Below are 26,883 nucleotides of genomic sequence, written 5' to 3' on the forward strand. Positions count from 1 at the left end.
AACTAATTCGAATTAAGTTAGTTCGAATTAGTGCTGTAGTGTAGACATACCCTCACAGATTTACAAAGTTAAAAAGCCAATCTATTCTATAAACAGTTTTTTATAATTATAATACCTAATACAAAATATACTTTAATACCTACCAGCTGCTATAAGACAAAGCCTTATATGAAACAATCTATATAACTACAGGCAGTCCCCGGGTTACGTACAAGATAGGGACTGTAGGTTTGTTCTTAAGTTGAATTTGTATGTAAGTCGGAACTGGTACATATTGTAGGGGAAACTCTAGCCAAACATTTCTCCAGAGCTCAGTTTTATTCTCCCACACCTCACTTCCCTCAGTCCTTTATTCTCAAGCTGAGGTGTCTGCTGAGAAAAGCCGCTCCGCGTCTCCCTGGTCTGCTGGGGGGGGCACTAGCTTCGCGTCTCCCTGGTCTGCTGGGGGGAAGCAGCTAGTGCGGGGTTGCCTCACCCCGTTTGTAAGCAGGGATCCGATGTAAGTCGGATCCATGTAACCCGGGGACTGCCTGTACATAAAACAACGTTATAAAATAAATCCTATATAACTGCTACTGTATGTCAGGCCTACACCCCCCAGCTCCTGCCCTGCTTCCTGCACTTTCAGCCCTCTGCCCTGACTCTTGCACCCACACCCCAACCCTCTGCCCTGAGCCCCCCCACTCCATCCCAATTTCTTACAGAAACTGTTGTATTGCAACCCCCACCCTGTTCCCCGAGCCCCCCACAAGGGATGGCAGGTTGTGATAGGTAGGGTTGCCAGATGGTTTCAACAAAAATACCAGACACACTTGACATTACATCACAATGTACATTACATCTTATTTAGAAAATAATATAGTCTCCTATAGACAACCAGCTAACCTCAAGATGATTCTTACCAACAGCCACAGGACATACCACACTAATACCAACCCTGGTACCTTCCCTTGCAACAAACCCCGCTGCCAGCTTTGTCCACATATTCACTCTGCTGATACCATTATTGGACCTAACCAAGTGAGTTATAAGATCAAGAACACATATTCCTGCGCATCCAGAAATATAATTTATGCTATCATGTGCCGAAAGTGTCCGTCTGCTATGTACATTGGACAAACGTCTCAGACACTTCGCCAAAGGATTAATGCCCACAAAACAGATATTAGATAGGATCACAAAGAAAAATCAGTTTCTTGCCATTTCAACTAGAAAGGACATTGTCTTAACGACTTAACCACCTGCATCCTGCTTCAGAGACCTTTTAAATCTGCACTTGAAAGGGAATCCTCTGAACTGTCATTCATGCTAAAATTCGACACTTTACAAGTAGGTCTCAACAAAGATTCTAGTTATCTTACCCATTACAAAGATAGCTTCCCCAATTATCACCTCTAATACCATTCGCTCACAGACATTCACCCGCCCCCCCCCCCCGCATTCCCCTTCGGTTCTGAAATTTGATTTGTCCTTTTCATATGTGTTCATTTTTTTTAAATTGTATCCTTTGGTATATATGGTTGTGACTATTTTCTTCCACTATTTGATCTGAGGAAGTGGGTCTGGCCCACGAAAGCTCATCGTCTAATAAACCATCTTGTTAGTCTTTAAAGTGCTACATAGTCCTGTATTTTGCTTCAGACATTTATATTTTCTCAATTTGTTTCCCGAACAGAAAGCTCAAATACTGGACTGTCCGGTTCAAAACTGGACACCTGGCAACCCTAGATGGGAGAGTACTGGTACAAAATTTAAGTTACTTTCACCCCTGCAACCATATGTAACCCTCTAACAACCTATTCCTGCCTCCAGGCAGTTCCTCCTACTTCCTTTCTCTCCTATGACTGAAGGGGTATTCACAGACAGGCCATTTCACATTGAATAGGCCCTTGAAATACGTGTTAACTACTTATGCTAACCAATCTGCTCAGCCTTGTATTTAGCAGTGACAGTGTGAACATATTTCCCAGAGCTGAAGAAGAGCTCCCTGTAAACAGAAAAACTTGTCTCTCTCACCCACAGAGGTTGGTCCAATAAAAGATATCACCTCACCCATCTTGTCTCTCTTTGTAACTAAACTAATTTGGATTTGAAGACTAGCATTTAGGTGTCCCCAAAACCCATCCAACACATTCCTGAAAGTCAGGATTGCAGAAGGTTGCAACAATCCAGTCCACAAGGCAGTCTAAGCTGTTGCGTCTGAACACATCCACTGCACAATAGCAGCACTATAAAGTGCCCTTTCCAGGAGCGTGAGGGCTACTGAAAACTGAAGCTTGGTTCTGCACGAACCTCATTACTTAGGGAGAATAATAAAGGCTCATTGAACTGTGACAGTTAGACAAGCAATGATGATCAACAACAAAATGTTAAGAAAAACTAGGTCTACAAAAGCAAGCACTCACCACTTTAAAAGCAAGCAGCCTTACACAGTTGCTGTTCTCTTTTGCCAGGGCTACTCAACTTTGGGCCACAGTGATAGTCACAGCACATGCCAAAGGCCGCAACTGAAGTGTGGTTGCATATACATGTGAATATATATGCAAATATATGCAAATAGCTTCTTTCACACTGCTGGGCATGAATACAAAGATTAAGGCAAGACAACACAACATGCAGGCCTCATTTAAGTCAGTTCTGCTGATTTTAAGAAAATGCAATATTCACCTGATTTCCACCCATATGTCAGCACTTTTAATGAGTAATGACAGTCCAGGAATTGAACTTCTAAAACACATATCAACTGAAGACCAGTATATTGACTCCTTTTTTGTTTTGGCTTCGCAAGAGTTCAGGAACCTCTCAGGCTCTGCCCACAAGGCAAATCAGCCAGCACTTCCCACAGTGCCTGAACTCTTGTAAAGCCAAAACAAAAAAGTAGTCAATATACCTGAATATACTGGTCTCCTACAGTGCTCCCAGCACCTCCTCCCTGGGGGCTAGAAACGCTGACACCCTGTTCCCATCTGTTTCAGCCAGCCCGTCCGCTTGCGTCTTCAATGCTCACTCGCCTGGGAGATACCTTGCCGTTGTGGAGCGTGTTCCCAGTGGATGCCGTGTTCAAAGGATCCCACCCACGGGCTGCGTGTTGAGTAGCCTTGTCTTAGGCCATGTCTACACTGAAAAATTAAGTCAACCTAATTTATATTGGCACATAGTTGTCACAGTAATTAATTCACTTGTGTGTGTCTACACTTTGCTCCTTGAGTCTATAGTGCATGGTCTTACCAGGCGTGCTTGTATCAATTGTACTGTTAGTGTGAGGCGTTGTGGGATGGCTCCCTAAAGCCTGTAACAGTCAACATAAGCAACGCAGTGTTTACACCAGGGGTGGACAATCATTTTTGGGGCTACTCCAAGAATTTGGTAAGTGCTCAAGAGTCGCATTCTTCTGTGATATTAATGGAGGAGATGCAGGGTCTGAAATGGAGATTGGGTGCAGAAGGGAGCTCGGTGTTGGGAATTGGGGTGCAGGAGGGTGTGTGAGGTCTGGGAGAGGGTTGTGATCAAGGATGGAGATGCAGAGGGTTTCGGTATGTTATGTTGGGCAGGAGGAGGTTGAGACCAGGGGCAAGGGATTGTGATTGTGATGCAGGAGGGGATGCAGAGTCCGGGAGGGGGTATGGGTGCAGGACAGGATTCTGACCTGGAGGAGCGGTGTAGGGGATGTGGGGTCCAGAGGGCGGTGGTGCAGAGGGTTTGTGCTGTGACCTGTGGCATGGAATTGGGGTATGGGGGGGATGGTTTGCCAGGTGCAGGCTTTGTCTGGGAGGCACTTACCTTAAGTGGCTCCAAAACAGCAGCCCAGTGGGCAGGCTTCCTGCCTGCTCCATTCCTGTATGGTGCTCAAAGCAGCTGGCTGCTGGGGCCATGTGCATATCTGTGCACCACATGCCCTTGGGGGAGGGAGGGGCTTCTCCGCACAGCCTGCACTGCAAGCACAATCCGGGCCGCTCCCATTGGCTGGCTGGATCTGAAGGCATGACGGGCCAGATTCGGCCCACAGGCTCTATTTTGCCCTCCCCTACTTTACACTGACATTACATTGGCCTGAAATCTTCACTGCTTATGGAGGTGGCATTAGTAAGTTGGCATAGCCAGGCAGTTATGTCAGTGGCAGTAGAATTTAAACAAAGACACGTCCATAGTTAGGCTGCCTTGTATCAACCTAACTGTGGAGTGTAGACCAGACCTTAAAAATGCTTTGCAGAGCAATCGGAGGCATCTGTTTTCCTTCCCTCCTTACTTTCATTTGGAATTGTCACTGTAAAATCTATTTCTATTCTCAACCCCTAGGCTATGTCTAGACTGCAAGCCTCTTTTGAAAGAGCCTCTTTTGAAAGATACTTTCGAAAGAGCCTCTTTCGAAAGAGAGCGTCTAGACTGCACGTTGAACTTTCGAAAAAGCGGCTTGCTTTTTCGAAAGAAAGCATCCAGTGAGTCTGGATGCTCTCTTTTGAAGAAGCCCTATTTACATTGAAGAATGCCTTCTTTCGAAAGAAGAACTTTCGAAAGAAGGCGTTCTTCCTCGTGAAATGAGGTTTACCGCCATCGAAAGAAAAGCCGCGTTCTTTCGATTTAATTTCGAAAGAACGCGGCTTGAGTCTGGACGCAGGGGAAGTTTTTTCGGAAAAAGGCTACTTTTCCCGAAAAAACCCCTGAGTCTGGACACAGCCCTAGCTAGTAACATCTACTGTATATTTGAAAGAGTTTGTCTGTCTGTGAGTGTGTCTGTTCAAAAACTCCTCCTAAATGCTAAAAGCTTCCTCTTATCATAACTTAAAACAAGGTAATGGTTTGGTTGTGCCAGAAAATTGGGTTGTGCCTGTGTTATAGCTCTTACGGGGTTCAAATCTCCTCACCCCCAAAGTCACAACTGATTCTTGACACTGCCAATGGCGGCTCGAATTTTACTGATTCCCTCTCCCTTTTGCGAGCTTGGCGTTCCCCTTTTTTATCTTCCAGTATGGCCAGACGACCACACTGCCTGAGGGGGCCATGCCCCTAGTGTCGGGGAAGGGGGCTCGGGCCCTCCCTCTCTCTGAGCCCCAGCTCAGGGCCTTAAGGTGGGGACCTCGGTCCCTGCTCAGAGGAGGGGGCTGTAGCCCCTAAACTCCTCCACTCACGGGGTTCACGGCTCTGCCCTGGGCCACTTCTTCCCCAGGTCCATAATTAATTCTGGCCCTCTGGGTCAGGGTTAGGACTCACCGCTGCCATCCCCCAGCCTGTGTCCTTTTGCGAAGTGCTCCGTGTGCTGGTCTCCACTCCGCCTTTGCTTTCGTTTCTCTAACCCTCTTCCCCTCTTCCTCTTCCTTCCTCCCCTCCCTGGCTTCCTCACACCCTTTTAAATCCCCCGCCGTGGCGTCCGGGGACGGCCTTCCCCTGACGTCCTTGCCCCGCCCCCCAGTGTCCGCCATGTGACGTCACGGGCAACATCATCCGCGGGCGCTGGCAGTGGTGGGCGGACCGCATTCCCCGCTTTGCCGCCCGCACTCCCCTCGGCCATTCCCTGGCAGGGGTTTTCCGGCAGGTCTCCGTCCCTGCCTGGCCCTCCTCCGGGCTCCCCAGCTCGGGGCGGCTCTCAGTGCGGGGCGGAGGTGCCCCGTCACAGCCTGGAATGGGATTTATTCTCAGAAAACCAGTCAGAAAAAAGGAGAGAATCACTAGGTAGGTGAAAGGGGCTGGCCCCTCCTTCCCTGTCCAGGATTGCCCCAAGCCTTCTGCTCCCAGGCGCTGTTTAGGGAGGATGGGACTGAAGCTGCTTTCCTACTCCCAGTTTCATACGGGAACTTTGCGGGCTGTTCACCTTCATTAGAGAGCAAGGGGAAAGTGCACAGTTTGCTGCATTCCTCACTCTGTCTGGGGAGCACGGGGGGCAGACAAACCTGAACCTGTGCACCCTACCCCCAGCTGTGCCCCCTGGAGCTGCAGCAACCACGGAGAGGTGCTTCTAACCTGGCCCCAAACTGCTGTGGTTGATAGGGTGGGGATAGGGTAGTTCTCTCTTCCTGCAGCAGCCTGCAAACTGAATCCCTTGTCCCCAGCCCTACCCCAGAGCAATGATTTAAATGAAGAAAAACAAAAATTACTTGAGTTAAGGACGGAAGCAATGCAGAGTACATTTTGTAATATAAAATAATAATAAACATCTCATGTTGTGTTTCAAGCACACTAACTCCTGGGCACACGATATATGTGTTCACTAGTAGAGAGGTCAAGTGAAGAACAGGAAAGAAGAGGTCACTAACCCAATGAAAGGGAGAAAAAAGAACCTTTTGCTATACACCAAGCTTTTACTCAAACCCATACCCATGACTGCTGGAGGAAGGATATCTCGAGGATCAGAGTAGATATGGACCCAAATCAAAGACCTGAATCTTAAACACACAAGTCCTCGACTGAAATCAAAATCCAGATTGGAAATGTGTAACTGACCCCATATCTCTGTAATGGTCTCTACCTAAATCTCTGATCGGAACACAGGAACTCTGGGAATATTCAGAATCAGATGTGATCTTTGCGGTATGGGCTTATGTCTAATCAATATACAAATGAGGAATGGGGTAGCAGTATTGCCAATCCAAAGCATTAAGAAGCATGAGTCAGTCAGCCTGCCTTTCCCTCCTTCCCAAAGATTGATTTAAAAAAGCATGAGATTTTGAAAGTGATGAATATGGAGTGTTCCCTTCTGGTTTTTTAACCTTTATATTCAATATCTCAAGCTTTTCTCTGCCGTTATGAAGACTGGGTACTTACTTTAATAAAAGGTGAAATTCTCACACAGTCATGACTTCGGGAACTGGGGCATTAAGAAAAACACCAAATGATAAAATGTGAGAGTTGGCAACACACACTGAGTTAGCCACTTGTTAGTGGGCTGGTGTGCCTGGTGCGTAATAAGTTCTCTAGGGTGTGATTTCTAAAAAACACTAAAGCATTGCCCATTAACTGGTCTGTGTAGCTGCTGCACTTTAAGGTAGTAGTGAAATCATACTATATTAAAGCACACTAGAGAACCTTTTGTGTGCACCAGCAGGGTCTATAGCCCACTTTAGAATTTGAGCCTCCATAGGGAGTTATCCTACTGTGTTGACAAATCCAGTGATATTATCCCCTGCCAGGGGCATCACAGCCACAGAACTGGGACAGGAGCCCAGAAATCCAGGTTTCTAATCCTTCTCTCGCATTCACTCTGTTTGTTGTGCAGGCCAAACCACTTACAGCATGATTTCCAGAGGTGATGAGCACCAGCGTTGCCATTCCAGCCCCACCCAGTGCACCTGCCTTGCAGGCAGGCATTTTTGTGGCAGACAAGCCCTTTCATAATCTTTCCCTTGCCCGGGATTTCAGCAAGTCCGAACAGCCAGTTATGTGTCAAGGAGCAGCTCTCTTTGGAGGTTCTCGTGGGTTAACAGAAAAGCCAATGCAGAACACAAACAAATCTTTCACCCCAGCATCCCAGCAGTGTGACTGGGTTGTGCTTAGTCCAAGTTCCCCACCTGAGTCTAGCATTCATCTCAACTCAAGTTCTTCCTCCCAGGTTCTTATTTCCGTTAGGCCCGTGGTCACCAACCAGTAGATCACGATCTACCGATAGATCTCGGAGGCTCTAAGAGTAGCTCTTGAGCCCTCTCTGAACTGCACGCCTGCGCAGTACATTTACATTAGATTACCTCATTTGAGGAGCAGCTACTCACCGAGCAACAGCACAGGTGAGTAGCTGCGAGGAATGGTGGGAATTTTTTTTTTAAGTAGCAGTATAAGGATTGGGGATAGCAAGTGATGGAGAGGAGGAAAATAGAAAGGGCGGGGCTTCAAGGAAGGTGCGGGGCGGTAGATCTTGGCTTGATCTGTCATTTAAAAAGTGATCTTGGGTGTAAAAATGTTGGAGACCACTGCATAGGCCTTTTGCCCCTACCAGCGTAATGTCTTTCTCTGGAGTCTGGGTAGCAGGTCTGTGCCCTGCTACTCTTCTCTTGGGACAGAGGATGATCCTGGCCAGGCTTTTGGGGACCCCTGGCTGAGACCAGGAACTGCTGAATGCCAGATGCCGGCCAGCAACCCTCTGTAGGAGCTCTTCTTGCAGGTTGTGCCAGAGAGCTCAGGTTCTAGGCCCTAAAAAGGGGAGGGGGACACAGGCTTCTGAACCACCTTGCTGCCCCCTCAGCCTGGTGCTGCCCCCCTAAGACCCTGCCCTCACCCCTTTTCTCCTGAGGACCCACCCTCACACTGCCCCTTCCCCACAAGTCTCCCTTACCACCTCTTCCCCCTAAGACTTTGTCCCGTCCCTCGCCCTTATGCCTGATAAAAAGTGGAAGGATCCATGCCCCCCATTCTGGTGCCCCTGGATCAGGCTTCTGCTAGAGACTCCCCTCCTCAGGCACCTCCTGTCTCCCTTTGGAGTGAGCTTGGGTAACCTTCACTAGGCCCAGGTTCTTGTTTACTAATCAGCCACCTGGACAGTCAGTGACCCTAAGTGGGGCTCCATCAGGCAGTCATGGGCACCTTGGGCCCTAGCTTCCCATAAAGAGCAGCTGCCCCAGCACAGAGCTTCAGATACCCAGCACCTCTGAAAATGAGACTCTAAACCCATCATGTCTACACTATAAAGTTACATCGGCCTAACGGCATTACCCAGGTATGCCAAAAATCCTCACCCCTGAGCAATGCAGCAAAACCGACCTATCTCATACCACTGCTATGTCCATGGGAGGGCTTCTCTCACCAACATCACTATCACCTTTTGTAGAGGGGGATTTACTATGCCAATGGTCCTGTCAGCATAGTAGCATTGTCAGTGATGTGCTTCAGCAGCACAGCTTTGTGAAAGAGGGTAAAAATACCTGCCTATTGGGCCTGGAGAAGATTAACAGAGCTTTGTAGTTGAAAAGTATTATGTGTTAATCAGCCATATTTCTGTAGAAGGGTCCTTTTGTGCTGTCAGTCATAGTCTTTAAAAGCTCTTTTGGGTTAGAGGTAACAGAAATTAATTCTCACTTAGCCCAGCTGAGTATGTTTGCTCTTAGTATTCCCTCTAATTTTTTCCATCCATTTGCAGAATAAATTTTGTTATGTGCACCGAGACATATGTGGATGTGCACTACCAGCAGAAACACATGCTACCTGCTCTGCAAATTATCAGAGTAGAATTTGAATCTCTCCTGGGTGGCCGCCCAAGCACTCAGCTTCCAGGGAACACCGTTGACTAAAACACTGGTGAGCCCTTTGAAGGCTGTGGCCCCATTAAGCATTCATTTGGGTGGCTGCCTGGAAAAAGGCAGGATTTTTCTAGTATTTAAGGGCTGATTTTAGGAATTGATGTTAGGGATCAGATGATCTTCTTTCCCCAAAGGGCCACGATAGCTACGTTTAGAGCAGGACAGCCATTTTTAGTTTCTTACCCTTTTAAAACGACTAAATCTTGTCTGTCAGCTTCGTATATGAATTATTCCATTTCTAGGCAAGCCTCTTGACTACAGCAAAACAAAAAAGCTGCATTGTTTGGTTAAAAGGTGCATGTCACAGAGTATTGCATTTGGCAGTGAAGTAAATAAGCTGCCATTGGCCTTATCCCCAGTTGTGGCTTTATGCAAGAGCAGACCTTGCTGAAGCTTTGTTGCAAAGCTGGTACATTTAACAGAAGAATGAGCAATAAAGCAACGTAGAAACTTGTGCTCCTAATACATGGCTGTAGACTCAGATAAGGGGAAAAACAGCTGTCCTTTTCCCAGCCCATAGGCAATATCTAGGCAGTACAGCAGAGAGGAAGATGAGTTTGCAAAGTCTCTTCAGATCCTTTTTTAGTCCTTTGCTAACTTAAATCCAGACCAAAAACGTGGTCTGACGAAGAAGACACTGGTGCTGTTTTCTTGCTGTGTTTTATAATAGGCTGAATCTTTCTCTTATGGACAGACAAGTCTGTTCCTGCTCTCATTGACGGGGCTTTAGCTGCTGATCGCAATTGAAGCAGATCATTTTCTGTTAGGCTACGTCTACACTGCGGGTTTTTTGTGGAAGAGGAAATGCAAAAGGAGCGCTAATTTGCATAGCTTGTGCTCTCATTTGCTTATCTTCTTCCAATCCTTTTTGCAGAAGAGGTTTTTTTTTATAAAAAGCTCTGTGTGGACAGGACCATTTGTCGGGAAAAACAACCTTTTGCGCAAGAGCCCTTATTCCTCAAAAAATGAGGTTTACAGGCACTTGTGCAAAAGGTGTTTTTTTTCCCGACAAATGGCCCTGTCTACCCAGGGCTTTTTATAGCAAAAACCTCTTCCGCAAAAAGGATTGAAAGAAGATATGCAAATGAGAGTGCAAGATATGCAAATTAGCACTCCATTTGCATTTCCTCTTCCACAAAAAACCTGCGGCATAGATGTAGTCTCAGTGAAATGATGGACTTTCTGTGAGTTTCTACTGTACGGAAGGAAAGAGCTGAACAGTACAAGACATGCATTCCTGGGGACAAGTCTGGTGACTGGGAATTTGCTGGTGTTGCTCTGTAATGTAATTCAGGGTTTTTCAAACTTTAGGTCGTGGTTCTTACGGGTTAGCCACTACCTAGCAGCAAAACACTTTGTTTACCTGAGCAGCCACAGGCATGACCACTCACAGCTCCTAGTGGCTGTGGTACACCGTTTCCAGCCAATGAGAGTGCGGGAAACGGTGTGGGCTGGGCCACCACTTCCTGCAGCTCTTATTCACCATGAATTGTGAACCACAGCCACTGGGAGCTACCAGTGGCTGCACCTGTGGACATTCAGGTAAACAAAGTGGCCAGCTAGTGGCTTACCCATACAAGCCATGACCCAAAGTCTGAAATCCCCTGGGCTACGTCTAGACTGGTATGATTTTCCGGAAATGCTTTTAACAGAAAACTTTTCTGTTAAAAGCATTTTGGGAAAAGAGCGTCTAGATTGGCACGGATGCTTTTCCGCAAAAGCACTTTTTGCGGAAAAGCGTCCGTGCCAATCTAGACGCGCTTTTCCGCAAAAAAGCCCCGATCGCCATTTTCGTGGTCGGGGCTTTTTTGCGGAAAACAAATCTGAGCTGTCTATACTGGCCCTTTTGCACAAAAGTTTTGCGCAAAAGGACTTTTGCCTGAACGGGAGCAGCATAGTATTTCCGCAAGAACACTGACAATCTTACATGAGATCATCAGTGCTTTTGTGGAAATTCAAGCGGTCAGTGTAGACAGCTGGCAAGTTTTTCCGGAAAAGCGGCTGAAACTGGCCAGTCTAGACACAGCGCTGATGTAATTCATCAGTGGTTACCTATAACTCTCCTGCAATTCAGTGATTTTGTATGCTAGCTATATGCTATGTGGGAGTAGGACTAGGAATCGATGCTCCCACACCAAGGCAGTGTAAAAGGCACCCATATTGGAGATTTGAAGGGATACAGATGTTCATCTGTCCAGATCTCACAAGGGGAAGCCTGGCTGCCATAAGAACACTTTGAAGTCACTTATGAGGAACACCGCTTAGAACAGCCTAAGGGCTTCTCCAGTTTATTCCAAAGGACTATCACACAGTATCCCAGGACTGGAGAGCATGAAGGTGGCTTAAAATCACTTTTGAGCACCCTCATTCTCCTGAGTTGCTCTGTACTTTTCACAGTCACAACTGAGAATCTGGGCCAATGTTTTAGTTTAATTATCTATGGTCAATTAGAGTCTTTCTTGCTTTGTACTTCATGGTTTCCAGTAATACCCTCCCCCTAGCAAGCCAAAGCAGCATTACTATAATGAGATCATAAACAATCCCTCTGGCTGAATCACTTTGATGTGAATTTCATCCTCTCTTTCCAAGCCCTTCACTGCAACACTAAAAGTCTGTGCAACAAGACTTTTCAAGCAAAGATAGGAAAATGATACAGGTTTTTGCATCTCCCCCGACTTCACCAGCCCATAGTAATGCTGGAAGGGCCTAATCCTGAAATTCATCCACACCTCAAAAAATAACTCAGTTTTTGGGTGCATGAATGTAAGATTCACCCCTAAATTAAGATTCACAAATACATATTTAATACTTTTAATGTATATAAATAGATTTTGCATAACTTACAACAGCACAGTTGTTGCAGCATGATCTTTGTATGTTGGTAGTTATGCAGCAGCTAATTACTGATGGAGGGCTCCCTAGAGTTTGTAGTCGGATTTCTATAGTGCAAGACGTGTGCATTGCAGGCAGGTGTGAAGCAGAACCATCCCTACCAATATACAAAATAAGCAGATGCTTAAGGTGCCATGAAATTTGGGCACCAAATTGCCCCGAATTTTGTGGTGCTCTAGGTAGCTGCATGCTACATGGCTCCAGCGGCCAGCCCCATCTCCCATCCGGCCCTCCCATTGGCTATGCCCAGTATGGCCATCCCAAGGTGCGGGGGTGTAGCCCAGGACAACCACCCTGTTTCACCCCTGCTCCAACCCCACTTTGTCCCCACTCCACCTCTGCCCCCCAAGTCCTCTCCCCTGAGCGATGCAGTCCAGGGGATTAGCAAGGAGCTTGGTGCCTACAACAAAGGTTAGGCCTGCTCCCAAAATCACTGGTGGTGATAGGAAACAGAGAAGTTCAGCCTCAGCCCACATCTCTCCACCGGCTTCCAGCCGCTGCCAGTGAATGTAGGAGGTTGTCCCACCTTTTCCGTGAATATCAGAACAGTAACTCTGATGATGATGGTTCCCCTTTTTACTTTAATATCACAGCATCATTCAGCGCATATATTATTTGTATTTGATTTAATGTTTTTCTCTGAATCATTCTTTTTTTAACTCATAAGAACATCCGTATTAGGTCAAACCAAAGGTCCGTCTAGCCCAGTATCCAGGCTTCTGACAGTAGCCAACGTCAGGTGCCTCAGAAGGGATGAACAGAATAGGCAATCATCGAGTGATCTGTCCACTCGCCCACTCCCAGTTTCTGACAAACAGAGGCAGACACCATTTCTACCCATCCTGGCTAAAAGCCATTGATGGATCTATCCTCCATTAACTTATCTAGTTCTTTTTGACCCTCTTATAGTCTTTGCCTTTACAACATCCTCTGGCAAGCAGTCCCACAGGTTGTATGAAGAAATGCTTCCTTTTATTTGTTTTTAACCTGCTACCTATTAATTTCATTTGATGACCCCTACTTCTTGTTTATGAAAAGGAGTAAATAACAATTCCCTATTTATTTTCTCAAAACCACTCATGATTTCATAAACATATATCCCATCCCCCCTCCCATAGTTGTCTCTTTTTCAAACTGAGAAGTCAAAGTCCTATTAATCTCTCCTCATCTAGAAGCTGTTCCATACCTTTAATAGTTGTTGTTGCCCTTTTCTGTATCTTTTCCAATTCTAGTATATCTTTTTTGAGATGAGGTGGCCAGATCTGCATTTGGTATTCAAGATGCAGCCATACTATGGATTTATACAGAGGCAATATGATATTATTTACCTACCCTTCCCTAAAGATTCCAACATTCTGTTTGCTTTTTTGACTGCTGCTGCACATTGAGTGGATGTTTCCAAAGAACTAGCCACGGTGACTGACTCCAAGATCTCTTTCTTGAATGGTAACAGCTATTATGGGATTATGTTTTCCAATGTGCAATACTTTGCATTTATCAATATTGGTTTTCATCTACCGTTTTGTTACCCAGTCACCCAGTTCTGTGAAATCCCTTTGTGACTTTTCACAGTTTGCTTTGGACTTAACTATCTTGAGGAGTTCTGTATCAGCCACAAATCTACCCCCTTTTCCTGATCATTTATGAATATGTTTACCTGAACAGGCCGCAGTTCACCCTCATATCACAAGGGGGCGCTACTATTTACCACGCTTCATCCTGAAAACTATTTATTCCTACTCTTCCTTTCCTATTCTTTAACCATTTACTTATTCAAGAGGGGACCTTCCTTCTTAGCAGGGGCGGCCCGTGAGCCTAGGTGAACTAGGCAGTTGCCTAGAGCGCTGCTGGCCTGTGTGCCCGATGATGACATCACGGCCATTGATGGCCATACAGGCGGGGGCGCCAATTGCGCCACCTGCCTGGGGCGCCAGCTGCCGCAGCTGGCCTCAGCCCGCTCCTGCCTCTTATCCAATGACAGCTTACTTTGCTTAGACGCCTTTGGTGAATTAATTTTGTCAAAGGCTTTCTGAAAATCTAAGAACACTGTATCCACTGGATGCCTCTAGTCCAGAGGCTTGCTGACTCCCTCAAAGAATTCTAGTATATTGGTGAAGCATGATTTCCCTTTACAGAATCCATGGTGACCCTTTCCCAACAAGTCATCTTCATCTATGTGTCTAACAATTCTGTTCCATACTGTCATTTTAACCAGTTTACTTGGCACTGAAGTTACACTCACATTCCTAGTAAGTCTATAACCCTGTGAATGGTTAAGTTAACCAGTAAGCCAGAGCTTATTGGTTAATGTTGACGGTTACATGCAGACTTCCGCCATGTTTCTGGGGAGCTGGCTGCCTCTGCGGATGTGTGCCACCATGTAACAGCTGAGTTTTTTACTGGTTACACAGTTACACACTTACCTGCTGTCAACATCCCTAAAGCTTATTGGCCTGTAAATGCTGGGATAGTCTCTGAAGCACTTTTAAAAAAAATTGGTACCATGTTAGCTATCCTCCTTCATCTGGCCCACGAAAGCTCATCATCTAATAAACCATCTTGTTAGTCTTTAAAGTGCTACATAGTCCTGTATTTTGTTTCAGCTACACCAGACTAACACGACTACATTTCTATCACTCATCTGGTATAGAAGCTGATTTAAATGATAGGGTACAAACCACAGTTAGTAACTCCATGTTCCACAGCTGATGGATTTATACTGTAAGCCCTTCGGGGAAGAGGCAATCTTTTTTTTTAAAACCTGTGCAAAGCCCTGTGCAAATTGATGGCACTCTGCAAATGTTGCTTCGTGCCACTACTAATAATGATTGCAAACCTATTGGCACCCTTGTTGGCAGCCTCAACAAGGAATCCTGGCACTGAAACAGTTCAGCTGCTACTCAGTACACTAAGAAGCATATGCTGCCCAACAAATATGTTGAGATGGCCAAAATATTTCAACAATTCAAAAATGTATCATTGCCCTTATTGAAGCAGAAGTTCTTAGTTTTGGCTGCTTTGCTCTAATGATATGGAAACATCAGCTAGTCATGAAAAAAGGCTTGCTGTGTTTGTCTTGTTTGTCCTACAGTGCTCTAAAGAATGTGTCCACCGCTCAAATATCTAGAGGCTCTGATCAGAGAGAATCCAAAAGAGCAAAGCTCAACTGGTTTGGGGTGTCAGCAGTACTGTGTTGTGTATTTATAACAGTAGGGCCAGATCCTGCAAATTCATGTGAGTAAAATTAGTCACACTAATAGATTAATTGATGTCACAGGGAGGGACTTATGAACCCAGTCCAACCCCACTGAAGTGTCTTTTCATTGACTTCAGCGGGTATTGGGTTGGGTTTGTGAGTAATTCTGTGCACGTGTGTTTTGTAGGACTGGGACCTTAATCAGGGAGCCAGCAGTGTAGTAGTAGTTTTAGAGCAGGATGGGTAATAATTTTCCCCCAGGGTGGAACTTAATGAATTTTGTTACAGGCTATGAGCCAGTTCCAAGCCTCCACACTGTTGCTTGGCAGCTGCCCACGATTGCTGCGGCTCTTTAAAGGGCTTGCAGCTCCGGCCCCTGCCAGGGTAATGCCACATCTAGGAGCTATTTAAATAGGATCCTGCTTCCTGAGCCACCACCTGGAAATTTGGTGGCATGGGCAGCAAGATATAAATAGAAAGGAGCCAGCAAGTCACCAGGTCCTGATGAAATGCATCCCAGGATACTCAAGGAGCTGATAGAGGAGGTATCTGAGCCTTTAGCTATGATCTTTGAAAAATCATGGAAGACAGGGGAGATTCCAGAAGACTGGAAAAGGGCAAATATTGTGCCCATCTATAAAAAGGGGAATAAGAACAACCCAGGAAACTACAGACCGGTCAGTTTAACGTCTGTCCCAGGGAAGATAATGGAACAGGTAATTAAGGAAATCATATGCAAACACTTGGAAGGTAATAAAGTGATAGGGAATAGCCAGCATGGGTTTGTGAAGAACAAGTCATGCCAAACTAATCTGATAGCTTTCTTTGATAAGATAACGAGCCTTGTGGATAAGGGAGAAGTGGTGGATGTCATATACCTAGACTTTAGTAAGGCATTTGATACGGTCTCGCATGATATTCTTATTGATAAACTAGGCAAATATAACTTAGATAGGGCCACGATAAGGTGGGTGCATAATTGGCTGGATAACCGTAGTCAGAGAGTTGTTGTTAACGGTGCTAAATCCTGCTGGAAAGGGATAACAAGTGGAGTTCCGCAAGGGTCTGTTTTGGGACCCGTACTGTTCAATATCTTCATCAATGATGTAGATATTGGGATAGAGAGTACGCTTATTAAGTTTGCAGATGATACCAAACTGGGTGGGGTTGCAACTTCTTTGGAGGATAGGGACATAATTCAAAATGACCTTAGCAAGTTAGAGAAATGGTCAGAGGTAAACAGGATGAGGTTTAATAAAGAGAAATGCAAAGTGCTCCACTTAGGAAGGAACAATCAGTTCCATACATACAAGATGGGAAGTGACTGTCTAGGAAGGAGCATGGCGGAAAGGGATCTAGGGGTCATAGTGGACCACAAGTTGAATATGAGTCAACAGTGTGATGCTGCTGCAAAAAAAGCAAATATGATTCTAGGTTGTATCAACAGGTGTGTTGTAAGCAAAACTTGTGAAGTCATTCTGCTGCTCTACTCTGCACTAGTTAGGCCTCAGCTGGAGTACTGTGTCCAGTTCTGGGCGCCACATTTCAAGAAAGATGTGGAGAAATTGGAAAGGGTACAGAGAAGAGCGACAAGAATGATTAAAGGTCTAGGGAACATGACCTATGAAGCCAGGCTTCATGAACTGGGCTTGTTTAGTTTGGAAAAAAGAAGATTAAGGGGGGACATGATAGCGGTTTTCAAATATCTAAAAGGGTGTCACAAGGAGGAAGGAGAAAATTTGTTCCTCTTGGTTTCTGAGGACAGGACAAGGAGTAATGGGCTTAAAGTGCAGCAAGGGAGGTTTAGATTGGACATTAGGAAAAAATTCCTAACTGTCAGGGTGGTCAAATATTGGAATAAATTGCCAAGGGAGGTGGTGGAATCTCCCTCTCTGGAGATATTTAAGAACAGGTTAGATAGACATCTGTCAGGGATGGTGTAGACAGAGCTTGGTCCTGCCTTGAGGGTGGGGGGCTGGACTCGATGACCTCTCGAGGTCCCTTCCAGTCCTATGATTCTATGATTTTATGATTCTATGAAAGTCAGAGGACCAGATCAGACCCCTAAACCGCATCTTGCCCAGCCCTGTTTTAGAGCATTGTATGTGGGATGAGGCATGCTTGGCTGGGGGAGATCGTGGTTGGGAGGGCGGTTGGCGGGAAGCAGGGATGGTCGGGGGGGGGGGAAAGTTGGGGGCAGCAGGGCTGGCCGGGGGAGATCTGGAGGGAGTCGGGGGGAGCAGGGTTGTCTGGGGGAGAACGGGGGGAGGAGAACCGGTCGGCAGGAAGCAGGGCTGCCCGGGAGGGGTTCAGGGAATGTGAGGGGGAGAGAATTGGCCAGCAGGGAGTGGGACTGACCCGGGCACATGCAGATCCCAGGGCACTGCCTGTCCCGTGCATGGTCCCGGCGAAGCACGAGCGAGCCTGGCCATTGCTCCACAATGCGCTTGCACAGCGCTCAGGAGCACGGACAGGGCTTCTCCTCCTCCTCCTCCCACTCCTATGTCAGACGCAACCAGAGGCTCCCATTGCACATGTCCGGTATTTTCTGAATTTTTTTACCAGACAGAGGGCCCAAAAACTGGACTGTCCAGTTGAACACTGGACACCTGGCAACCCTAAATGTGTTTGTTCTGTTTAATTGAACAGTCTCTGGAGCAGGTATTAGGAGAAGGGGGAGGATCTGACTGAACTTCTCTAGGCCTTCTGTTAGTGTTTACACTCCTGTCATGGCAACTCTGTTTGCCTCCTCCCTAAAGTAAAAAGTCCCAATCGCTTCACTCCATCTTGATGAGGAACTCTTTCCAGGGGCCTCTAAGCATTTTCAGTGGCCTTCTCCTGTCGTCCCCCCCAGTTTCCACTGTATCCTTTTTCAGAGAGAGAGAGCTCAGGTGGAAGCACGTGTCCCAGCTCAGGGAGTGCCACTGACTTGTATCATGGTGCTGTAATATTTTCAGGGTTATTTTCCATCCCATTCCTTAGGTCCCCCCGATGTAACACTGACATGTGGAACCAAACCTGGCGCCTCTGGAGCTTAGTGCATGAGCCTCTACAGCTTGAGCTAAAAGCCAGTTGGCGTCCCCTGGCAGAGGGGCAGCTCTCCTCTGAAGCAATGCTGCAATTTTGGGTTGTGCCTCCTTTACAACTAGCAGATGTACCCGGCGCTGCTCAGGTCCTGAACTGTAGCAATGTGTGGGGTTGTTGGGAGAGCACACGTGTTCTTTCTCTCCGTGAGTGGGCTAAGTGCCACTACATGGGCCAGTGTACTGCCCCCAGTAGGTGTACGGGTTACACTGACATTTGGCTTGTGGTTTTCCACACATCTGTGCGATACGCAGAGGTCTTCGTTGAGCTGGCTGCAGTGATTTCTAGGTCTTTTTGCCAACTGGTTCTAATGAATTTAGACTGCAGCGATATGGCTGAAGAATGTAGGAACTGCAACATGACTGTGTTCAGTGCTGAGAGTGAGCACATGCAACCTACTGGTGTGTCACAAGCCCCACTGCGGTATCTGCATTTGGGAAGAGACGAGACATTGTAAGACACCAGAATAGGAGTGCAGGAGGCAGGCGCTGTATTGTGAAGACGCATGAAGGTGTAACACCCAACGGGCACATTTGAATCCAGGTGACTCTGCTTCGGGGGTGGGTTGTCCCAGAGGGATAGGGTTGCACTCAGTCTGGTGGCTCCTCCAGAGGAGCTGGGGCTGCACTTTCCAGGTGGTGACTCCTCTACGGCAGCTGGGTCTTGGGCGCCAACCTGACTTCCAGCTTGCCTGGGACGGGCTCCATGGGCTAGCCCCAGCCACCAGCTGCCCCCACCTGCTCTGCAGCAGCTGGGGGTGGGTCACAGCTCCAGCTCCCCCTCCCTTTCCCACCACCCTGCAGCTGTCTAGAGGTGAGACAGGGCTCTGGGGGCCAGACCTGACATGCAGCTGCTCCCTCCCTCCCTGCAGCTCGTCTGGGGGTGGGTTGAGGCTCTGGAGGCCAGCTCTGGGCTGCAGTCTGCCTGTGGGTTGAGGGCAAAGGGGCATGCAGCAGCTCACCCCTGGCCTGTAGCTGATCCAGAGGGGAGAGGATGAGGCCTCTAGCTGCCCTTCCCAGCCCTGCAGCTGGTCCAGGGGGACAAGGCTTCCAGCTGCCCCCCAGCCCTGCAGCTGGTCTGCAGGTGGCAAGGTCTCCAGTGACCCCTTCCTCCCACCTTCATCTGGTCCAGGGGGATGAGGCTCTGGGGGAGGCCGGTGGGTGAGGGACTCTGCAGTATGACGTTTTCCATGCTCACTGCCCCAGTAGCCACTCACATCCCTCCTCTCTGCCCCCTCCCTTTCCATGTTTTGAAACCATTCCCATTCCAGGCACTTCTCATTTTCCTGGCACAACCAAACCTTGACCTTGCTTTAAGTTAGGGTAAGAGGAAGCTGCATCCCAAATTTGATGGAACAAATGGACACTCAGGCAGACAGATGCACGCACTCTCTAAAATATATGGATAACCACCACAGAAAGGCATATAAGCCCATTAATTATCATGTATACTTTGCATAAACAAAATAGTAAGGGCTTCTCCTCCCCCCGCAGGAAACTTTCCAAGTATTTGCCATATATAACTGTGTTCCAGAGTTCCTGTAAACTCATTTGCCTCTAAGACCAAGTTAGTTTTTATTATTGGCATAAACTGTGGAAGAAAATATAAATCATCAGATGTTGGAATTTCTGCAGGAAACGGGTGTGAGAGAGCAACCAGCCCAGGGAGGAAGGGAAATGGGTTGGGACAGAAATGAGGATCTCTTATAAATAAGGTGTGTGTGGAGAGGAGGAACTCATTTATGTGCATGGTTGTTTTTTCTGAGCTGTGCAGAGAAACTCTGCCTCTTTTAGCATTTTCTTCGTTGGACTGGGTCCCACTACCACTGATGTCAGTGGAAAGTTTGCTGTTTAGCTTCAATGAGAATAGGGGCAGGGCCATTGTCTGTGTATCTCCCTTGCCTTAACCAGTGTTGCTGTTTGCTAAAATATTTCCAGGGAGAACAATGAAAGTGTTTTCCCAGAATCTTCTCTCTGGGCATATTATCTAATCTCTCCATACAGCACATCTCTGATGAACAAAATAACTTCAGTGCTCCCAGTTTATAGCTGCTCTTTCTGAACCTCACTATGGGGCTGCTTTTCTGAAGTCTGCATCATGCTCTGGGTTTTGTTAAATTATGCTACAGTAGGCATGATGAATGCCCAGCAAATTGCGCTAGCTTTGCAAATCAAGAGAGTGTGCCGTCTCACTGTGTTCTTTGGCAAATGCTTTCCCGGGGACAGCTCTGGTGGGGACAATTGTGTGCTGCATAGAGGAAAGTAAATGTTCAATCTCTCCTCCATGAACTGGACATAAATGCATGTGAGTCAGTTGGCAGGGGAATCTAGTGGCAATATGGAAAGGCTAATATCAGGTGAGTATGGCTCTCTGTGTTTAGGTTTTGAAACAATGAACATGTGTAAACCCTAAGAAATGTTTACCTGAAATTAAGGAAAAGTCCAGTGGAAACATTATTTAAAAACTCAGTAAACATTCCCCTGCTCAGGATACTGCAGTGCTGGGATTGAAAACTGAAGTCGCAGAGGAAACTGGCTAAAATCTCTCTAGGGGCAAATGGAAATGAGTAGCCTATTTTTGGGGTTGACACTTAAAGAGATGATGATCAAAGGGAGCACGCAGCACAAATAGTGAAGAGAAAAGGAGTCCTTTCGTCTTCATTATTTGTGCTGAGTTTTGTAAACATTCCCTCGCTTTTTAAAATCTAAGATGCTTATTAGTAGCTTAAGGATTCTTTTTACAGCTCTATGATTTTGAACTGGGCAGTGTCTCTTTCAGAGGGGAAAAACTGTGAGGTTTTAGAGTTGAAGTCAAAGGGGCTATGGAGGATTCTTTCTGCCCTGATCTGAAAGCTGGATTGGGTTCTAATGTTGTCAAACCAAAAACAGGTGTCATTTGAACCCCTTTTTGTCCCTTTTCCTCTTTTAATTTTTGGGGCTGGAGATTTCAGATAAATGGTTCCCATTTTGTCTCATTTCTAAAAGCAACTAATAAGCCTTCTTTGCTGTGTCATTATAGACTACTTTAAGATTACATTTACCTTTGGGTATGTTTTTTGGACTTTGGGTATGTTTTGGACTGTTTTCATGCTGATGCGTGACTCTTTTTGATACTTTTCAGAGGGAGCTGCCTATTAAGGGTAATGAAGCCTCAAAGTGAGAGCCACAAAAAAGGGAAAATAATTTTGATTCTAATCCTGCTCCATGTAAAATCAATGGCAAAATTGTTAGTGAGGCAGGACCAGCCCTGTAATACAGACCACTGAGGAATGCAGTGCATGGTGTATTGTAGAACCTAGATCAGACAGTTGTTAAGAAATGCAGCTAACAGACGGAAAAAAGATTTCCCCATGTCAGAAAATCAAGCTTCTCCATTTCTTTTTTTCTTTCAGGATTATATTTGGCACTCTTTATCCTGCATATTATTCTTACAAAGCTGTAAAATCAAAGGATATTAAAGAATATGTAAGTAACGCTTTTATTTCCTGTGCTATATTTTATGGTCTCTGATCGTCGCATTTTAAAGTTGCTACCTGCATTCCAGGTGAGCCTGTAAATGAAGGTGTGTGGTGGGAATCTGACACGTAGGCTGATGAATAGGGGCCCTAAACTGAAAGTCAGGAGACTTGGGTTCTCTACCTAGTTCAAATTGCTTATGCCTCCATGCAGTGGCGTAGTTGTGCTCGTATGGCTGATTTTCAAAAGGTGCTCAATTCCCCTACCTAAGATGCAATCATGCTTTGCTTTTTACATTGTAGGAGAGCAAAACAAAATACTGTACAGCCTCTCTGTGGCTGTTCTCTCAAAGCAGGGTTTGCAGCGGAATAAGCAAACCAAAAGTACATATGATTGTGAATCTCTTTCACGAAGCAGAGACCCTTTCTCTCCAAAGCAACAGCCGCCCCCCCCCCCCCCCCGTAGTGGAATGGCCTCTTTATATAAACTTTTGGCAGGCAAATGGGTGGAGCTGTCCTAGGAGAATGCCTCTGGGTCCTAGCGTTTCCTGGTGCAGGGAGAGTGGAAGTGGGCGAAACAAGACATACAAGGGCCACTTCTGTTTCCCATAGGGTCTGTGGTGCTTGACACAGTCTTGTTTTCTATCTACACTGTACTGAACACTGCAGAGCCTTCAGGTATTTACTCTAAAAATATCTGAGCATTTCAACAATGATAAGCCCCTTTGCCATGTCTCAGGGACAGCTTTGCGGATCTTAGCATGTCCTTAGCGCGGTGTCGGGCTGCGACTTGGAGTGGCTATTGAGATTCTTCCAGTCGAGCGTTTCCATGGTGAGGTTAGGACTTTCTGTCTGAAAGCATTAACTTGTCTGGAGCATTGTAAGTCAACCAGACGAGGCCTGGCAGATGTGCCAGGTATGTGAGGCAGAAATGTACCTGCAGTGCTGACCCGGCTGCACCTCTCCGGCTGCATAAATCCCCTTTGACACGCTGGCAGTTCAAATAACATCACCAACCCATAGCTAGTAATAATAGTCTCCATTTCTAGATCACCTTCAGCTAGAGGCCTGGTCTGCGCTTGGAAGTTGCTTTGTTAGAGCTAGGTCAGTTAGCGGTGTGTTTTTTCTTTAACCAGTATAGTTCTATTCTTGGGATAGGGTTGCCAAATGTCTGGTTTTTGCCTAGAACACCTGATCTTTAAAGGGGTCCTAGCAGCTCTGGTCAGCACCACTGACTGAGCCATTAAAAGTCTGATTAGCAGCTTAGGCAGGGCTGACAGCTCCCTACCTAGCTCTGTGCAGGTCCTGGGAAGCATCTGACATGTCCCTCTGGCTCTTAGGCATAAGGGTGGCTATGGGGGCTCTGTGTGCTGCTCCACCCTGAGCACCAGTTCCGCAGCTCTCATTGGCTGGGAACCACGGCCAATGGGAACTGCAGGAGTGTGCTGGCGGGTGGGGACAGCATGTGGAACCACTGGCTGCTTCTCCATCTAGGAGCTGGAGAGACATGTTGCCACTTTTCAGGAGCTGCCTGGGGTCAGTGCTGCCCAGAGCCCACATCCTGAACCCCCATCCATGCTCCAACCCTCCGCCCCAGCTCGGAACACCCATTCATACCCAGACCCTCTCAGAGTCTGCACATCTGCCGACACCATAACCACCTGCTCCAGCCCAGACCCCCGTCCTGTACACCAAACCCTTCATCTCTGGCCCCACCTCAGAGCCCACATCCTCTGCTGGAGCTTCCTCCTGCACCCCAACCTCTGCCCCAGGCCTATGAAAATGAGCAAGTGAGCGATGGAAGGAGGGGGATGGAGTGAGCCTCTAGGCAATGCAAGGGTGTTTGGTTTTCTGCAGCTAGAAAGCTGGCAACCCTACCTTGGATGGATGATGTTACATCAATATAAAGGTACCTTTTACCAGTATAGCTTATTCCTTTCCTATATGGGAATAGTTATACCAGTAAAAAGCACCTTTACTCTGATATACTGCATCCACACTGGGGTTTGGTCTATATTTAAAAGTTTTGCCAACATTCCTATGGCAACATTACCTCTCCCCTTCCCAAACTGATATAGCTATGCCAGCAAAAGTCCTAGTGTAGATGCTATTACATGGACAAAACCCCCCAACTTTTGCCAGTATAGCTTATTCTGTTTGGGGAACTGGTGTATTATATTGGCGAAAGAACTCCTGGAAAAATAACTGCATCTCCACCAGGAGATTGTTTGGGGTTTGCCAGGGTAGCCCTCCTGACTAGCAAACCAAGTATGGACAAGGCCTGCTAGGAGTGGTACTGCATAATTATTCTGGTTGAGTTACCAGAGTACATCTTTTTGGTGTTGACAAGACCTCTGACTCTTAGGGTGTGTCTAAACTACATGGCTCCATTGATGGAGCCATGTAGATTAGGCTGATCGGCAAAAGGAAATGAAGCAGCGATTTAAATAATCGCGGCTTCATTTAAATTTAAATGGCTGCCGCGCTGAGCCGACAAGCAGCTGATCAGCTGTTTGTCGGCTCACCGCACTAGTCTGGACGCTCCCATGCCGACCTTAAAGCCCTTTATCGACCTCCCCGTTATGCCTCGTAGGATGAGGTTTACCGGGGAGGTCGATAAAGGGCTTTCATGTCGGCAGGGGAGCGTCCATACTAGTGCGCTGAGCCAACAAACAGCTGATCAGCTGTTTGTCGGCTCAGCGCAGCAGCCATTTAAATTTAAATTAAGCTGCGATTATTTAAATCGCAGCTTCTTTCCCTTTGCCGAACAAACAAATCTACATGGCTCCGTCAATGGAGCCATGTAGTTTAGACGTACCCTTGAAGTGCTTTACAAGTATTGCTTAATTAAGCTTAGTAGCACCTCTGTGAGGTTTCTAAGGTGTCCTGAGGGGAGCTGGTCACACGATTTTGTTCACAATATATTTTTCAATTAAACAATGGCTTTTTTGGCAAAATGGGACTATCTCTGGGAAATATCATATTCAACAATGTATTGAAAAAAAACATTTGACTTGTTTTTGTCAACTGAAAAAATTCAGCCAGTCAGGCAAAAATTTTCAGTGAAACAAAAAATATTCACCCAACTGGTTAAAGCATTTTGTGTTTTTGTTGCCAAAAATCAGAACAAACAAAAACCCAAGAAGTTTTCAGCCTTCCAGTTTTTCAGTGAAAACTTTAAAAACCCCTCCATCTTATTAACATCATCTCTGGAGATGGAAAATGTGTTTCCTGACCACAACCAAAAAGCAACCACCTCTGGGTGTGATGCAACAACACTGTGATATGGTTTAAGGTGGGAAATTAAGAAGAATGTTGTATCCGTTGAAGTGGCAGGGGCATGTTAGCTGGTGGGCTATCTCGTCAGCCAAGGAGAAAAATGAGTATTACCCCGAATCCATTTCATACCCCTGCCTCAAGACACAATTTTATGTTCAAACACCCTAACACATAAAGAACTCAAAATAAAGCAATTCCCTGACCAACAAGGTCTGAGGCTCTTGCCTCTCTCAGCCACCAGAAAGAAAAAGTGCTTTTCCCTGAAAACCTTGCAGAGTCATAGAACAGACAGGTAGCTGGTAACACCTTGCTGGCTTTTTTACCCTGTCATAGAGTATTTAGATAAGTTAAGCCTGTTTTGCCTAACTGCAAAGACACTACAGCTGACCTCCCTTCTCTTATGTCAAGTCCCAGGGGACCTCTGCCCACAAATGGTTAGGATCACAACTATGTATGAGTAACCCCCACCCATTCTGTATGGGACTCTGACTCCCTCTTGTCATAGCTGGTCCCTATATAGAGGTTGATGAGCCTGCAACAGCCTTGACCTCCAAAGCTAAAAGCCTCTACTTACTGCCTAAGCTAAAAGACCCACCTCTGTTAGCTAAGGCCGTAGCAGGCTCACCCACTTCTTTCTGCGGCCGTATGTTACACTGAGTAGGTGTGGATTACATATGTCATCTGAGAGAGCATCGATAGCAAACCTCTGCCTGCCAGCCAACTTGGGTAAGCTGATGCTTATTCAAGAGTGCGAGCTAGTGCATCATAAGCATCTTTTCCTGGCAATCTTTCATCCATGTATTGATCTAACCTAACCCTGATTTTAGGGCATGAGCTGATGGGATCACAGCACAAGGTAACATGATAGCAGGATTGTACTTGGATTTGCAGATGAAGCGGGACGTTATATGGCAGTGTTTCTCAACCATTGATACGAGTACTCTTAGGCTTAGGGGTACTTGAGAGAAGTCTGGGGGGCACGTCAACACAACTGAAATTTGGAGAACATTCTTGATCTAAGTTTTACAGCGCTTTATTATTTTTGTACTTTTTACACCCAAAAATGTCGTCGCCCGCCTGGCTATGATTAAGCTGTTTAAACAAATGTGTTGCAATAATAGGAAAAAAAATGTGTGTCTGAAAACTAGGAACTGGGGGTACTTATAATTTTTTAAAAGGGGTATTTTATAAAAAAAAAAGGTTGAGGAACACTGTTATATGGCATCAGCTGTATGTTCTAGTGTTATCAAACTATGTGTCTAAATCACCTTCTCAGCCAGGCAGCAATGCTGCAGCCGAAACTCCTGGCAGAATCTGAGCAGTGAATCGGGATGCTTTGTCTTTGGGTTAAAAGGATGCTAAGGAACACAGTTCTTCTTCACGTGGGCTTCTGCATGTCTCTGACTTGTGTAGTGGGAGGCACGTATGTGACAACTTGCTGGGGTCACCTGGCAAAGCCTGGTACCTGCACAGCAGATTTCGGAGGCTTTCTTGTCACACGGGAATATCCCCAGGCAAGTGCGGATGGGATGAACTTTGAGATCCCCAGGTAAAAGGTGCTGTACCGCAGATGAGTAAAACACCCTCACTGTACATTTGTGCCTTTCTAGAACCACATAGTTACACAACAACTGATTTCAATTTTCAGGTAAAATGGATGATGTACTGGATCATATTTGCACTCTTCACGACAGCTGAGACTTTCACAGATCTCTTCCTTTGCTGGTGAGCATCATCAGAGGGAGGTAGGGCATTTGTAA

The 26,883-nt window shown here is 46.4% G+C and overlaps 1 protein-coding gene across 7 annotated transcripts in view; it reads left to right on the forward strand.

Annotated features, from left to right (window-relative positions):
* The window catches only part of REEP1 (receptor accessory protein 1), a 96,266-nt gene that overhangs the window by 24,477 nt on the left and 44,906 nt on the right, over positions 1 to 26,883 (forward strand). The window contains exons 1-3 of one of the 7 annotated variants that reach the window (XM_075930948.2): positions 5,547 to 5,667; positions 21,782 to 21,854; positions 26,772 to 26,848. In XM_075930948.2, the coding sequence (XP_075787063.1) occupies positions 5,618 to 5,667; positions 21,782 to 21,854; positions 26,772 to 26,848 (200 nt within the window). In that variant the 5' untranslated portion in view covers positions 5,547 to 5,617. Of the gene's footprint in view, positions 1 to 5,546; positions 5,668 to 20,430; positions 20,747 to 21,781; positions 21,855 to 26,771; positions 26,849 to 26,883 lie in introns of those variants that run through there. The other 6 variants (XM_075930950.2, XM_025185692.3, XM_025185699.3 and 3 more) reach the window with 6 other exon arrangements.

Source organism: Pelodiscus sinensis, chromosome 4 (genome assembly GCF_052426305.1).
Source record: "Pelodiscus sinensis isolate ZL-2025 chromosome 4, ASM5242630v1, whole genome shotgun sequence".
Lineage (NCBI taxonomy): Eukaryota > Metazoa > Chordata > Testudines > Trionychidae > Pelodiscus > Pelodiscus sinensis.